This window comes from Pseudophryne corroboree, chromosome 5 (genome assembly GCF_028390025.1).
Source record: "Pseudophryne corroboree isolate aPseCor3 chromosome 5, aPseCor3.hap2, whole genome shotgun sequence".
Taxonomy (NCBI): Eukaryota; Metazoa; Chordata; class Amphibia; order Anura; family Myobatrachidae; genus Pseudophryne; species Pseudophryne corroboree.
This window is the reverse complement of record NC_086448.1, coordinates 568,327,019-568,343,200: the sequence shown is the minus strand read 5'-3', so window position 1 is coordinate 568,343,200 and position 16,182 is coordinate 568,327,019. Positions and strand designations below refer to the sequence as shown.

Here is a 16,182-nt window from a genome sequence, read left to right as displayed (position 1 = left end):
CAGCTGCAACAATTAACTCAGTCTTTGGGTAGACAGAAATCCACTCCAGGTCACTCTCGTGACTCTGGGTCATCTAAGCGGGCTACTTCCTCCTCACAGTCCACATGCCTATCTGATGTTTCATCTGAAGAGGAGGGGGAGCATACAGTCCTGTCAGACACTGAATCTGGTGTTACTGATGAGGATTCTCCCTTGCAGATTGATGTCCCTGCCTTAGTGGTTGCTATTAAACAAATCCTACAAATCTCTGATGATGAGGATTCCACTGCTGTGGCAAAGAAAACTGATATGTTTAAACTGCAGAAAGTGGTTAAAAAATTCTGACCATATAGTGGACATCATAAGGGAGCCCTAGTCTACTCCAGGGAAGAAATTCCCTCTGCATAAATGGGCCTTGGCTCGCTTTCCTCTCCCTGCAGAATTATGTAGCAAGTGGGAAAATTCACCGCCGGTGGATTCTCACATCACCCGACTCATGGTGTCATCAACTCTGCCTGTCACCACTGTCACCTCACTGAAGGAACCGACAGATAAGCGTGTGGAAGGATGACTGAAATCTATTTACTCCCTTACAGGAGCTGTGCATAGACCCACTATTGCTCCCTCTATAGATGTATTAGAGGAAGAGCTGCCCGAGGATATATCTGACAGGATATATCTGAAATGTGTCTCACATTTCCACCGCCGCCTATTACATTCAGGAGGCGTCCTCTGAGGCGGGAGTGCCGGCGGCCAAGGCGTCGACTACGTCTGTCCTAGCTCAATGTATTCTGTGGTTGAGGTGATGGAAGGTAGACCTGAATTCCAAAAAGACCTTGGAGGTACTCCCCTTCACTGTTTGGTGAAGACCTGAATAAAATTGTGTCTGAGTTAGCAGTCGCTAACACTGCTTTCCTACCAAATACTAATCCTTCTGCACATAAGGCAAAAGGTTCCACCTTTCATTCCTTTCGGCCTCAAGGGAAAGCAAAAGTTCAGGCATTCCTGAGACAATCTCTTGCTCCCAAAGCCACAAAGCCCAAAGCCAAACAATCCTGGACAGCCTGTCAGCCTGCTTCTAGACAAGACAAGCCTGCTGTATAACGGAGCGGTCCTCCCCCTGAGGGACACCAGGGTGGGAGGCCGCCTTCTACAAGTTCGTCCAGATCTAGTTAAAGACCACTTCAGACACATGGGTGCTTGAAGTTGTCTGTCACGGTTACGCTGTCTCTTTCATAAGACTTCCCCCTCACCAGTTTTGCACCACGGTTCTACCTTCGAATCTTTTAAAGGCGCAAGCTTTGCAAACGAGTGTCAGTTCTCTCCTGAGTACAGGAGTGGTTGTGCCGGTACCTCAGTCCCAGAAAGGCAAAGGTTATTACTCGACACTATTTCTCTTACGTCCTATAGGATGCTGGGGTCCATATTAGTACCACCAGGAGCCATTGGCACTTTAAGAGTTTAACAGTGTGGGCTGGCTCCTCCCTCTATGCCCCTCCTACCAGACTCAGTTTAGAAAATGTGCCCGGAGGAGCCGGTCACAGCTAGGGGAGCTCTACAGAGCTTTCCTGGAAAAGTTTTATTTAGAGTTTGTTTTTTTACAGGAGGCTGCTGGCAACAGCCTGCCTGCATTGAGGGACTGAGGGGGGGAGCAGTGTCCACCCTGCGGGGTCTGAGCCACTGACTCCGTTGAGTGGACATTGAGCTCCAGAGGGGACAGATCGTGCCCCGCCACAGGGGAACGCTCACCCCGGCAGCCAGCCGCCATCCCCTTGCAGAGCTGAAGTGTGGCGAGTGAGTCACTGTCTCCTCTTACAAGCGGGGGGTCAGTGTGAAGAGGGCGGCTTAAGGGTAGGCGCGTGGTATTAACCGCGCTCCTGGGCGGCTCAGTGGTACTGTGGTGCGGTGCTGTGAGGGGCGCCCTGAGCCAGCACCTGACCCTACACTGACCTAAACAAGCCTGTCGGGGTCTGCGGGTCCAAGCCAGCACAAAATCCTCAGGCCAGTATAATCTACTAAGAGCGGGAAGACAGCTCCATTAAGGGGGCGAAGCTTCTCCTCAGAGCAGACCCAGCAGCGTTCAGTGCCATTTTCCTGCCTGCAGCTCACTGCCAGTGGATGAACAGGTCCCTCCAGAGCAACTCCAGCTATCTGTACGGTACCAGGGGGTTGTAGAAGGGGGGGGGGGGGGGGAAGCTGTGTAAAGACTGTCACCTATTAAGGGACACAGTCAGCGCTGGTTTAGGGTCTCCCTATACCTCTAATAGCGCTGTGTGTGGGTTGGCTCCAATCTTTGTGTCTCTTTGCCATTCTTGGGGGGGAAACTCTGTCTACCCAGTACCCTGTGTGTTTGTGGGTTGATTGGTGTGTATGTGCAAACATGTTTAGGGACACTGTTTCATATGCTGCAGAGGATTTATCTTCCCAGGAAGACTGCATACCATGTAATTAGGATTGCACTGTTGTAGCGCAGATCCCAGCTAGAGAGCCAGAATGGTTAGTCTCTCTGAGGGGGACTATTTCTCAGATTTCTGATAGGGTTGCTAGGACTGAGCATGCCACTCAGGTCCTGCAATCCTCTATGGTTGTATGGTCTGATACTGCTTCCTCGGGGTCCCCTGCGGTATATTCTCATAAACGTGCACTTGCCAAACTTATGCAGGATGAGACGGACACCGATTCTGACACTGCAGACGGTGACGGGGATGTGTTGAGGGGGACAGCCTCACTTGCTAAGGGGGTGCAGTTGATGATTGAAGCTGTAGCGATGTGTTGCACATTTCTGACACAGCTCCTGAGCAGGTGGAGGAGGCCTTTTTCACAGACAGTAAGAAGCCCCCCCCCTCACCTTCCCGGCATCCAAAGAATTAAATGCTATCTTTAAAAAAGCCTGGGAAACTCCGGAGAAGAAATTCCAGATCACTAAAAGGGTCTTGGTTGCTCTCTCCTTCCCAGAGGAAGATAGAAAAAAATGAGAATCCCCGCCGATAGTCGACGCCTATGTCTCTAGGCTGTCCAAACAGGTGGTGTTGCCAGTGCCAGGATCTACCGCGTTGAAGGACCCGGCAGATCGCAAGGTGGATGCTACCCTAAAATCCATTTACACGGCTACAGGGGCTATATTACGGCCTACTATAGCCTGTGCTTGGATTGCAAAAGCTATTGCCAGGAGGTCAATCACTCTGCAGGAGGAATCGACTATGCTGGATAGAGGTGACGTTGATTTATTTTTACGTAATATTCAGGATTCTGCAGGGTTCCTGGTAGATTCCATAAAGGACCTGAGTTCCATGGCTGCGGGGATCTCCTCCATGTCTGTCTCGGCTCGCATGGGTTTCTGGCTACGCCAATGGTCTGCGGATGCGGAATCCAGAAAAAGTGTGGAGGGCCTACCCTATACAGGTCAGGCTCTCTTTGGGGAGGCGTTGGATGCGTGGATTGCCACGGCTACCGCGGGTAAGTCTCCTTTTCTCCCCTCAGCTGCACCAGCTACGAAGAAGCCTTTTACACCAGCCACATCACAGTCCTTTTTGGCCCGCGAGGCCTAGAAAGAACAAGCCTTCGAACTCCTTCTTCAGAGGTGGTCGTGCCAAAGGAAAGAAACCTGCTCCCGCAGGTTCCCAAGCGCAAAAGCCAGCTTCTGATACCCCCAAGTCCTCCGCATGACGGTGGACAGCTAGGCCTGGAGGAAGGTCAGGGGGGGCGAGACTCCGGCGTTTCAGCCACGTTTGGGTGTCGTCTGGCCTGGACCCCTGGGTGCTGGATATTGTGTCCAGGGGGTACAAACTAGAGTTTCAAAATGCCCCACCTCACCATTTCTTCAAGTCATGCTTGCCGGCTCTGCCGGCAGACAGAACAATTCTTCTGGAGGCCATCCGAAAATTGGTGGTGTCAGAGGTCATTGTTCTAGTACTGCCTCAGCAAGGGGAAAAAAAATTTATTATTCGAAACTTTTCATGGTACCGAAAGCGGATGGTTCGGTACGGCCTATTCTGAACTTAATGTCTTTGAACCCGTTTCTCAGGGAGTTCAAATTCAAGATCTTTGAAAGCTGTCATCTCAGGACTGACGGAAGGAGAGTTCCTGGTGTCTCTGGACATCAAGGATGCATACCTCCACATTCCCATTTGGTCACCGCATCAGGCATATCTCAGGTTTGCACTGTTGGACGATCACTATTAGTTTCAGGCACTGACGTTTGGCCTCTCCACAGCACCGCGGATCTTCACCAAGGTGATGGCGGAAATGATGGTTCTCCTCCGCAAGCAGGGGGTGAACAAAATCCCGTATCTGGACGATCTCCTGATCAAGGCAACATCCAGGGAGAGGTTGTTACGATCCATTGCGCTCACGATACAGCTGCTCAAGGAGCACGGTTGGATCCTGAACCTTCCAAAGTCTCATCTGGAGCCGACAAGGAGACTGTCTTTCCTCCGGATGATCCTAGACACGGAAGTGCAGAGGGTTTTTCTGCAGGTGGAGAAAGCATTGGTGATTCAATCAATGGTCCGGGATGTCTTAAAACCTACCCGGGTATCGGTTCATCAGTGCATCCGCCTTCTGGGGAAGATGGTTGCCTCCCACGAGGCTCTGCAATACGGAAAGTTTCATGCTCGACCCTTTCAGCTGGATCTCTTGGACCAGTGGTCGGGGTCTCACCTACACATGCACCAGAGGATACTTCTGTCTCCCAAAGCCAGGATTTCGCTCCTCTGGTGGCTACAACTTCCACACCTTTTGGAAGGCCGAAGGTTCGGAGTTCAGGACTGGATCCTTATAACCACAGATGCAAGTCTAAGAGGTTGGGGGGCAGTCGCTCAGGGGGAAACCTTCCGAGGAAGGTGGTTGAATCAAGAATCCCTTCTCCCAATAAACATCTTGGAGCTAAGGCCCATATACAACGGCCTTCTGCAAGCAGCACACCTTCTACAGGATCGAGCTGTTCAGGTGCAGTCGGACAATGTCATCACAGTGGCCTACATAAACCGACAAGGCGGAACGAAGAGCAGGGCTGCAATGTCAGAGGTGTGAAGAATCCTCCTCTGGACAGAAAGGCACGCTGTGGTGATGTCAGCAATCTTCATTCTGGAAGTAGACAACTGGGAAGCGGACTTCCTCAGCAGACACGATCTCCATCCAGGAGAGTGGGGCCTCCAACCGGAGGTGTTCGATGAGGTAACCAGTTGGGGGGGGGGGGCGGGTTCCTCACATAGATATGATGGCCTCCCGCCTCAACAAGAAGCTGGGGAGGTACTGTTCCAGGTCGAGAGACCCTCAGCGGTGGACGCACTGCTAACACTGTGGGTGTTCACGTCAGTGTATGTGTTCCCTCCACTTCCTCTGATACCAAAGGTTCTTCAGCTGGTAAGAAGAACAAAGGTTCTGGCAATCCTCATTGCTCCAGACTGGCCAAGGAGGGCTTGGTATGCATATCTACTGGATCTTCTGCTGGAGGTTCTAAGGCCCTTACCTCTTCGAGAAGATCTGCTACTGCAGGGACCGTTCGCCTATCAAGACTTACCACGGCTACGTTTGACGGGATGGCGGTTGAACGCCAGATCTTAGCTCGGAAGGGTATCCCAAGTGCAGTTATTCCTGCCCTGATTCATGCTCGGAAAGGGGTAACGTCTAAACATTACCACCGTATTTGGAAGAAATATGTTTCTTGGTGTGAATCCAATAAATTTCCTGTGGTGGAGTTCCAATTTGGACGTTTTCTCCTATTCCTGCAAGCAGATGTGGATATGGGTCTGAGATTGGGCTCCATCAAGGTCCAAATCTCTGCTTTGTCCATTTTCTTTAAAAAACAGCTGGCTGTCCTCCCTGAAGTTCAGACCTTTTTGAAAGGGGTTCTGCACATCAACCTCCCTTTATGGCACCAACGGCACCCTGGGATCTTGATGAGGTGTTGCAGTTCCTCGTGTGGAAGGCGGTCACTTTGTTGGCCTTGGCTTCTGCCCGACGTGTGTCGGAATTGGGGGCTTTGTCTTGTAAAAGTCCCTATCTGATCTTCCATGTAGACAGTGCGGAACTTAGGACTCGTCCACAGTTCCTGCCTAAGGTTGTATCGGCTGTCCATATCAACCAACCTGTTGTGGTGCCAGTGGCTACTGACTCCTCATCAATAGCTACAAAAGTCTTGGATGTTGTGAAGGCTTTGAAAATCTATGTGAAGAGGACTGCTCGTCATAGAAAAACTGACTCTCTGTTTGTCCTCTATGATCCCAAGAAAATTGGGTGTCCTGCTTCTAAGCAGACGATTTCACGCTGGATCAGGTTCACCATCCGGCATGCTTATTCTACGGCAGGATTGCCGTGTCCGAAGTCGGTTAAGGCCCACTCTACTTCCTGGGCGGCTGCCCGGGGGGGCTCGGCCTTACAGCTTTGCCGAACAGCTACTTGGTCTGGTTCGAACACATTTGCTAAGTTTTACCAGTTCGATACTCTGGCCTCTGATGACCTCAAGTTTGGTCAAGCAGTCTTGCAGGAGCCTCCGTGCTCTCGCTCCCGTACTGGGAGCTTTGGTACATCCCCATGGTACTAATATGGACCCCAGCATCCTCTAGGACGTAAGAGAAAATAGGATTTTAATTACCTACCGGTAAATCCTTTTCTCGTAGTCCGTAGAGGATGCTGGGCACCCGTCCAGCGCTTTGTTTCCTGCATCGGTTTTATATCTCAGTTCTACCTGGTTCCAAGGTAAGTTCTGCCTTGTTTACTGTTTCAGTTCTGTTTCAGCCGTTGCTGAGGTTTTCGGCATGTTAGCCGGATTTGTATGTTGTGTGAGCTGTTATGAATCTCGCCACTATCTGTGTAATTCCTTCTCTCGAAGTATGTCATCTCCTCGAGCACAGTTTCTAGACTGAGTCTGGTAGGAGGGGCATAGAGGGAGGAGCCAGCCCACAGTGTTAAACTCTTGCCAATTGCTCCTGGTGGATCCGTCTATACCCATGGTACTAATATGGACCCCAGCATCCTCTACGGACTACGAGAAAAGGATTTACCGGTAGTTAATTAAAATCCTATTTTCTTGTCCCGAAACCAAATGGGTCATTCTGGCCTATACTCAACCTCAAAATCCCTGAACACGTGTGTGAGATTGTCCAGGTTTCATATGGAAACACTGCACTAAATTGTACTGCTATGGAGCCCGGATACTATATGGTATCCCTGGATATACAGGATGCCTACCTGCATATAACTATTGCCATGTCACACCAGCAGTTTCTGCGGTTTGCTATTGGCAACCTACACTTTCAATTCCAGGCTCTACCATTTGGACTGGCTACGGCTCCTCAGATCTTCACCAAGGTCATGGCCGTAATGACGGCACATCTCCGTCGCCAGTGGATCAGAATCCTGCCGTATTTGGACAACCTGCTGATTCTGGCAAATTCCCACGATGTCCTCCTCAGTCTTCTGCAACTGACGGTAAACTTCCTGCATGCCCAGGGTGGCTTATCAATTGGAAGAAGTCCTCGCTGGTCCTAGCTCAGAGCATGCTGCACCTAGGAGCACTTCTGGACACACACAGTCAACGGCTGTTTTTGTCTCCAGAAAAGGTCCTGAAGCTTCAGGACAGGCTAAGATGCTTCCTTTGTCGCCCCAGAGTGTCGATACACGCTCGGCGATGCAAGTACTTGGCCTGATAGTGTCGGCATTTGACATGGTAGAGTATGCTCAATTTATTCCCACCCACTACAGAGGTTAATCCTTTCCAAATGGGACGGCCTACCTCATCGGATCAGATCTCAGATAATCACTTTGAATCCGGAAATTCGTCTGTCGCTGACCTGGTGGCTATAGGACCAGCAATTAAGCAAGGGCCATCCCTTCTGGATCCCCGACTGGGTCCTGTTGACAACGGACGCCAGTCTGAGGGGATGGGGTGCGGTGTTGGAGCAACACTCGTTTCAGGGTCGTTGGACCAAGGAGGAATCATTCCTCCCAATAAACATTCTGGAGTTGAGGGCAGTGTTCAAGGCATTATCTCTCACTTTACCTCTGGTACAGAACAGACCACGGTGGCATACATAAACCATCAAGGTGGCACTCGAAGCCGCATGGCAATGATGGAAGTGTCAAAAATCCTTCATTTGGTGGAACACCATCTGCCAGCCATATCGGCAGTGTTCATTCCGGGCATCCTAAACAGGGAAGCGGACTTCCTCAGTCGCCAGGACGTGCATGCCGGAGAGTGGAGTCTTCATCCGGAATTCTTTCAACTACAGGTGGACAGGTGAAGCCTAACGGACGTAGACCTAATGGTGTCTCGACACAATCACAAAGTTCCAGTCTTCAGATCAAGGCCCAGGGATCCTCAAGCAGCCACTGGCGGTTCATGGAACTTTCGTCTGCCTTACGTGTTCCCTCCAGTGTCGCTCCTGCCCAGGCTACTCCGGAAGTTCAAACAAGAAGTAGGAATACTACTTCTAGTCGCTCCAGCATGGCCTCGAAGGCAATGGTTCTCAGATCTGTAGGGTCTGTCTACAGAGAATCCCCTTCTACTTCCTCAGCGCCCAGACCTTTTCATACAGGGTCCTTGTGTCTACCTAAACCTGGCCAGACTGGCTTTGACGGCGTGGCTCTTGAAGCATAACTCCTGAGGGCCAAAGGTTTCTCTGAGGCGGTTATCCAGACTATGTTGAAAGTCCGCAAATCGGCCTCTGTCTGGATTTATTACAGGGTTTGGAATTCTTACTTCACATGGTATGCTGATAAGAATTATGATATCTCTACATTCAGAACTTCCAGAATCCTGGCTTTTCTGCAACGAGGCCTTGACTTAGGTCTTCGTCTGGCCTCCCTCAAGGTTCCCATATCTGCCTTGTTGGTATTGTTTCAGAGAAAAATTGCATCTATACCTGACGTTCATACTTTCACTCAGGGCGTACTTAGGATTCAGCCTCCCTATGTCCCTCCTGTGGCTCCATGGGATTTAATTGTTGTACTAAAAGCCCTGAAAGAGTCTCCATTTGAACCTCTTGAGACGGCGGACCTTAAATGACTCACCGCCAAGGTCCTGTTTTTGCTGGCTATTGCCTCTGCAAGACGGGTGTCGAACTTAGGCGCTTTGTCCTGTCGTCCACCTTATTTGATTTTTCACCGTGACCGGGCAGTTCTACAAACTCGACCGGGTTATTTGCCTAAGGTGGTGTCATCTTTTCACCTTAACCAAGAGATTGTGGTTCCGGCCTTTATCTCTTCAGACTTGTTTTCCAAAGAGCGTTCTTTGGATGTGGTAAGGGCTCTCCGTATTTATGTGGAGAGGACTGCCTCTATCATGAGGTCAGATTCCCTTTTTGTACTGTTTGGTTTCCACAAACGTGGCTGGCCTGCGAATAAGTAAACCTTGGCCAGATGGATTAGAATGGTGATTGCACAAGCTTATGCGCAGGCTAGACTTCCAGCTCCTGCTGCTATTAAAACCCATTCTACTCGGTCTGTTGTATCTTCTTTGGCTGCCCACTGTGGCGCGTCCACAGAACAATTGTGTAAGGCGGTTACGTGGTCCTCAGTGAACCCGCTTATTAGGTTCTATGCCTTTGATATTTCCACCTCCCAGTATGCTTCCTGTAGATGCCGGGTTCTCATACCCGCTAAGGCGCGTCCCCTTCCTTGAGGAACTGCTTTAGGACATCCCCGATGTTTTCCTGTGGAAACCAATGTATCCTGCTGCAGAAATTGAGGGTTATGGTAGACTTACCTTGGTTAACACTCTTTCTGCGAGGTACATTGGTTCCACAGGGCGCCAACCCTGATGCACCTAGCTTCTTTGGGTTTGTATGGCATTAGCCGCTGGTACCTTCTCCTGTCGTGAGAATGTGGTTCTATGTGACTAACATCTGCCTTGCCTGCTGCTGCATTGAACTGGTTAACGATACTGAGCTCTCAGTGCCTGGAGGCGGGGTTTATAGGGGAGGCCCCAGTGCATCCTGGGACAGCCTAAAGCTTTAGCCTGTTGGTGCCTCTGGAACAAGATCCACTCTACACCCCAATGTTTTCCTATGGAACCAATGTACCTCACAGAAAGAGTGTTAACCGTGGTATGTCTACCATAACACTCCTTTTTCCATTTACTTTTTTTCCCCCAGTGAGACTATTTTAAATTAGCATAACAAGCTGACAATTACAATTATTATGATTCGGTGTCCGTGTTATATGGGCTTGGCTCTTATAGGAATGAATGAAACTCTGTCAAATGTACATCACTGCTGTACATCAATGTATAAAATGTAATGAGGTGATGTAGAATTGCTGCATGCTGTCAGGCTGACTGTGTAGGATGATGTTCTTAGTCCCACTTATAACGCTATATACTATGCTAATCTCATTATCTCTGCCTCTTCATTCTTTGCCTTTTAACTTGTTTATGCTTCTGCTTCTTTATCTCTTAACTCAGGTCTTGGTAGAGTGTCATTGGGAGCTTTTTTAGGTAGGTGTTACCAAGATGTCCATCATCTTTTTTTTCTTAGAGACCAAACATGGGTCTATTTACTTAGGCCTTGGATGGAGGTAAAGTGGACAGAAATATAGTACCAGCCAGTCGGCTTCTGTAATTTTTTAAACCCAGCCTGTGACATGGCAGCTAGGAGCTGATTGGCTGGTCATTTATCTCCAGCGACTATATCTGTAGCCAAGGCTTTGTAAATAGACCTCAAAGGGCCTGATTCTGACTTGGAAATAAAGTAAGAAAGAACAAGTAACTGTGCACCTGGGCAAACCATGTTGCAATGCAAGGGCTCCACATACAAACATTTCTTTGCATGCAGGGTAAATACTGGCTGCTTTTACATGTAGCCCACAAATGCAGGTCAACTTTATATTTACATTGCAATTTAGATCTCATTTTGGACACACACTTCTCAAATCTAAATTTCTTTGAATGTTGTAAATCTGCCCCAACTGCATTGCAGCATGGTTTTACTAAGGTGCACAGTTACTTGCTCTTTATTACTTGATTCCCAAAGCAGAATCAGGCCCAAAATGCAGTTATAATATTACTTCCAATATAGACGATCATATTTGTTAATTATAATACATACTTTTCACGTCCTACCGTGTCGTTGAATGACTTTACTAGTGGACATAATAGTGGTTGTGTAGATAATAAATGTTTTAGTGTATGATTGCTAGCCATCTTCATATGCTCTTCAATCATCACTATTATTTACAGTGCCAGATACAATCATTTAGGTAAATGTAGCGAGGAACAGGAATGTCCACTTTGTACTGCTTCCCATCCCCAAATATATTGTGTAAGATATAAAGGAAACACTTTAGATTATTAGGAATGTGTAGTGTATGAATATACATAGAAAAAGGATGAATCCCTCTGTGAACCTAAAACATGAGATGTACCTGTCACACTAGGACACAGCCTGCTTGGCTGACTATAATAAATAATATTTTGTTCCTGATAATCTGTCCTCTGTGGGCACCTAACTGCACTCCCATCTCTGACCTGAAGCCAATTTTACTATCTTTCACTACCACATTCACTTCTATAACCACTCTGATAGTAATTCCCTATTATCTTACTGCTTCTATTGCATTTCCTTTTTCTAATTTATCTTTTTTTTTTTGTTTGTTTGAAATGAGTAATAATAATGAAACATATTGAACAGTGCAGGAGAAGAGCAGCTGCAATGCTGCACTTCTAAAGTTATAATGATTTATTAGGTATTTGTTGCCAATATACAAACACATTTTTATTTAATGACTTAATTGATGTATCCACTTTGTGCACGTTAAGGTTTGACAGCATCAGCAACAAAAGTAGTCTTTTAAAAGCATTAACTAATAATGGGCCAGGTAGAAGAGAGATGTGTTTATTCAGTGTCTCATATGTTTTCTGATCTGCCTCCATGCCTTCAGATTTACCTTCTTACCCGCTTGTGAGAGGTCACCACTCCAAAGCATACGCATTCTGTCGTGTTTATGAATGTTTTTGTGTTGACACCATACACAATTGCACAAAATACTGTGATGTACGGTACATAAGCATCCAGCACAAAATCAGTTTACGAACAACAATTGTTTTATATTGTCAGTTTATCAGTATATATGATTTAGTATCTTTTAGGTCACACAGAGGGTAAATATTGAAAATAATGTATTTGATTCCGCCTCTTCTACTTACAAGGGCTTTCTATTGTGAAACAGGACCAAAGATATGTTTGGTTTGAGTCAAAACACAATTGGCATCACAAGGATACGTGAGAGTTTTTCTAGATCAAACACTCAAGTTTACGGAGAATCATGTCTGACAGGATGGTGTCAAATGTTTTCCAATGGTGTATGCCAGTGGTTCCAAAACTGGGTACCATAGCTCCCTGAGGTCCCCCGAGGCACTTGCAGGGGTCCTCCGGTTGGTGGTCAAGGATCAATTCAAATTATTTATGGTTAATGTAATAGGCAAAACCAGTGCTTGTGGCTTCCAGTCATAATATATGTGGTGATTCTGTAAGGAGACCTGCAAAACATGCACCGTGTGGGGTCCTGAGGACCGAGTTTGAGAACCTGTGCTCTAGAGTGCCGTGATTCAAAAGAGTTTGGGAACCACTGGTGTATGCATTCGTGTTTAGTCGTGTTTACTCATGTTTAGACGTGTATGAATTGTAAAGTCCTGCCTGTGGGCATAGTGTTCTGCAAAAGCCTGCACAGGTCAGTGTGATCTGTGCACTGCTTCTCTGTGTAAATGTAAAGAAAGAGGTAAAAAACAGAAAAAAAGTTAAGGGGTCCTATCCCCCCAAACCATAACTATCCTTGACCTTTTGGAGCCGGTCCCGGTTCATAAATATGAGGGAAAAATTATGTAGGGGTTCCCCATCTTTTTAGAACCAGCATCTGGCTCCATTCGAAGGGGGGTTATGCCACAGGGGACACTTGAGATACCCCAGCTAAAGCATTAACACCCCCTAACTAATCAGCCCAGGCCAGGGATTCCTCAGGAAGTGGTCACTGCCCTAATAAAGGGGTCCCTCCTCTCGAATATAACCCAGGGCTGATTAGAGCTTTCCCCGACACCTATGGGCAGTGGGTACTACTGACTAGCTCATGACCGTAAGTGAGGCCTGATATACTCATTGTGTATGTGTGTGCATGGAAAAGCAATGCAATTAAAATCTTCAATTGGATAATGAGATTCCGGGGGGTACCCTTTGTTTACTTTATGGAGGGGAAGGTTATAATAAATAGTGTTATTAAATAGTGGACAACCCAATAATTTAGTGTCATTTTCTGTATACTGACATTGCATGAACTTGTTGTCTCTTTTTCTGTAACAGATGTTGCTTTTATTACAACCTTAACCTTCCTGTGGAAAGTATCAGCTATCACCGTTGTAAGCTGTCTTCCTCTCTATATTCTAAAGTACTTGAAGCGCAAATTCTCACCCCCAAGTTACTCCAAGCTCACGTCCTAGTTCTGAAGGTTTGGGTATTCCCGCATGTAACTCTGTGACATGCCACAAGCTGCCTCGCTGTGTTCTAGTGACTTCAGCCTTATGAATGAGATGAGAGTACAGGAGGAGCCGCAGAAGAGCACAAACAAGGCTTTTTCTACAAGACAGGAAGACAAGACAATGTTATAACTGATACAAGTCAGTAAAGTGAAAATTAAAATAACTTTTCAGCTATGATTTACATTTTTGGATTTATGGAGCATGAAAACTTGACATTGTCGCTACTTTATTTTTGTCCTTTTTAGTTTGTTACTTGAAGGCATCATAAAAACAGTTACATAAGGTTTGAAGCACATCTTACATTTATAATTTCCTTGTATGCTGCTATTTTCTGTATGAACTTTGATAAACCTGCATTATTATTATATGGTCATTATTATAATGGTAAATTTGTTCCTAATACAAATATAAAACAAGCTTTAAAGTGTACCTAGCAACAGCAAATAGTGACAACAGCCATTTTGTGGGTGGGGCCAATATTCAGTATTTGAGAATGTAATCTGTTCTTTAGATATGGACCGGAGACATCACAGTGGCATCTTGAGACCATTCACTGCATACTGTATGTGTTACTGGGTTGTGCCTCATGCCTCGGGATGTCACTAGTTCTAAAAGAATCATGAATATTAAGTTCAGTCATTCCTAGATAAAACTTAGATCGCTTTGGTTTTATTTGCACTCAGATATGCTGATTTCATAACTTTCCACTAAGCTACAATTAGAGGAACCATTTGGGTTTTCTACATTGATATAAACTGCTGGATATTTTGCTTCCCCCACAATTGTATAGAATGCCACTAGCAACTGAGAAAGAGTAAACTGTAAATAACTTAACAGTTGTTTTTTTTTGTTGTTTTTTAAGAACAGACTCTGCATAATGGGGGTAATTCCAAGTTGATCGCAGCAGGAATTTAGTTAGCAATTGGGCAAAACCATGTGCACTGCAGGGGAGGCAGATTTAACATGTGAAGAGAGAGTTAGATTTGGGTGGGGTGTGTTCAATCTGCAATCTAATTTGCAGTGTAAAAATAAAGCAGCCAATATTTACCCTGCACAGAAATAAAATAACCCACCCAAATCTAACTCTCTCTGCACATGTTAAATCTGCCTCCCCTGCAGTGCACATGGTTTTGCCCAATTGCTAACTAAATTCCTGCTGCGATCAACTTGGAATTACCCCCAATATGTGTATATATACTTTTTGAAATAGCATTGTATTAGCAAAAGTCACTGCAGTGGCACATGGATGATTTTTTTTTTTTTTTATACAAAAGATTTCTAGTGAAAGAACTATGGTGATCTTAAGGGAAAAACACACCTGCACCTACATGGACTGGACAGTGCTATAAGATGGACTTCTTCTTCACAAGTCATTATTTTGTCTAACTTTAGTAGGAGTTCTCTGTATGCAAAACCACAACTTTTAAAAACTCCCATGTGCCACAGCCCCTATTATTCAATGGGACCATTCCACTATCATTTTTTAATGAGTTTTGTCTTATAAATACTTATAATTCTTTTGGAAAGCTAGCACTAAGAGTGTCAAAGTTGGCACTATTAGCTTAGTAAAAGTAGTACACTGAAAGCTTAATAAAGATAGTACTACGAGCTAGGGATGGCCATCGGTGGGTTGTCCATCGATTGTACCATTGATGGATATCCTCGATAGTGTTAAACCATCTTTAAGGGAACCATTGATGGTTTTACCCTCTGATAGCCACCCCTGCATTAATGTTGAATCAGCTGTGGGCCAGTCAGTGGCTTTGCGGGGTGTCCAGGGTGGAGCTATACTCCGTGTCCCAACACTTGGAGGAGAAAAAAAAATTGGTAGCTCTCTACCATCGATGGCAGGAAACCATCTGGCTCTCCCCCATTGATGGTAAAAGTATGCAGCATTGCTCACAGGCCATCAATGATCTAAAATCATCGATGGTCAGTGGCCATCCCTATTGCGAGCTGACCAGAGCTAGCACTACCAACGTGCTAAAGCTGACAATATGATTTAGTACAGCCAGTTCTTTCTAGCAGTTTATCATTCACAGCTGACAGCCATGTACATAAATGTGAACGAACAACTTATCTATGTACTATAGGGAATATCTTAAAAATATAACCTCCAAAAGAGGGACAACAGATACATTCTTCATTAAGATCACACACTGGATTTTTGGCACTATGTTTACTTGCCTTGCAATTTGCTTACTTTGGTTACTCAGGTAAATTAAAAACACAATTATAATGTACTGATTATTATGTTTCAAGAATCCTTTATCTTCCATTGATAACTGCTACTGTAACAAGATGCTTTCCCAGTTTATGTTCCGTATGTTTATTAGACTTATTACTCTGTAGGGCCATAAATTTGACATAAATCTGATGCATATGTTACTGGTGCGCTATTTTTACTTACTTTTTTTTCTACTTACAGCAGAGTATCTTATCACATGTTCTGTGGTACAGTAGTTGTATGAGAAAACGCCTTCCGCATCGTCACTAGATTTGGCATTATTGGCTAAACACCGCAACTTTACGTTGATAAAGTTTTGTTTGCACAAAAGAGATATTAAGATCCCTAAATAGCGCTACAAATATTAACACACAAGTAATGCTGTATACTTTGCCAGTGTTATTTTGAATACTTCTTAAATTCCTTTTGGTTAGCCTTTATTAGGTTACACTTGTAAATACACAGATTAAAACATGTATTATTTTAAAGCCAGTGGGAACGTAATTGTTTT

General features: G+C 45.8%; 1 protein-coding gene across 2 annotated transcripts in view; it reads left to right on the top strand.

The window, feature by feature from the left end:
- Window positions 1–14,343, top strand: part of ATP9B (ATPase phospholipid transporting 9B (putative)) — an 851,783-nt gene extending 837,440 nt beyond the window's left edge. Inside the window, exons 29-30 of one of the 2 annotated variants that reach the window (XM_063923316.1) lie at window positions 10,382–10,414; window positions 13,269–14,343. In XM_063923316.1, the coding sequence (XP_063779386.1) occupies window positions 10,382–10,414; window positions 13,269–13,405 (170 nt within the window). In that variant the 3' untranslated portion in view covers window positions 13,406–14,343. The remainder of the gene's footprint in view (window positions 1–10,381; window positions 10,415–13,268) is intronic. The other variant, XM_063923317.1, reaches the window with a different exon arrangement.
- The last annotated feature ends 1,839 nt before the right edge of the window (window positions 14,344–16,182 follow it).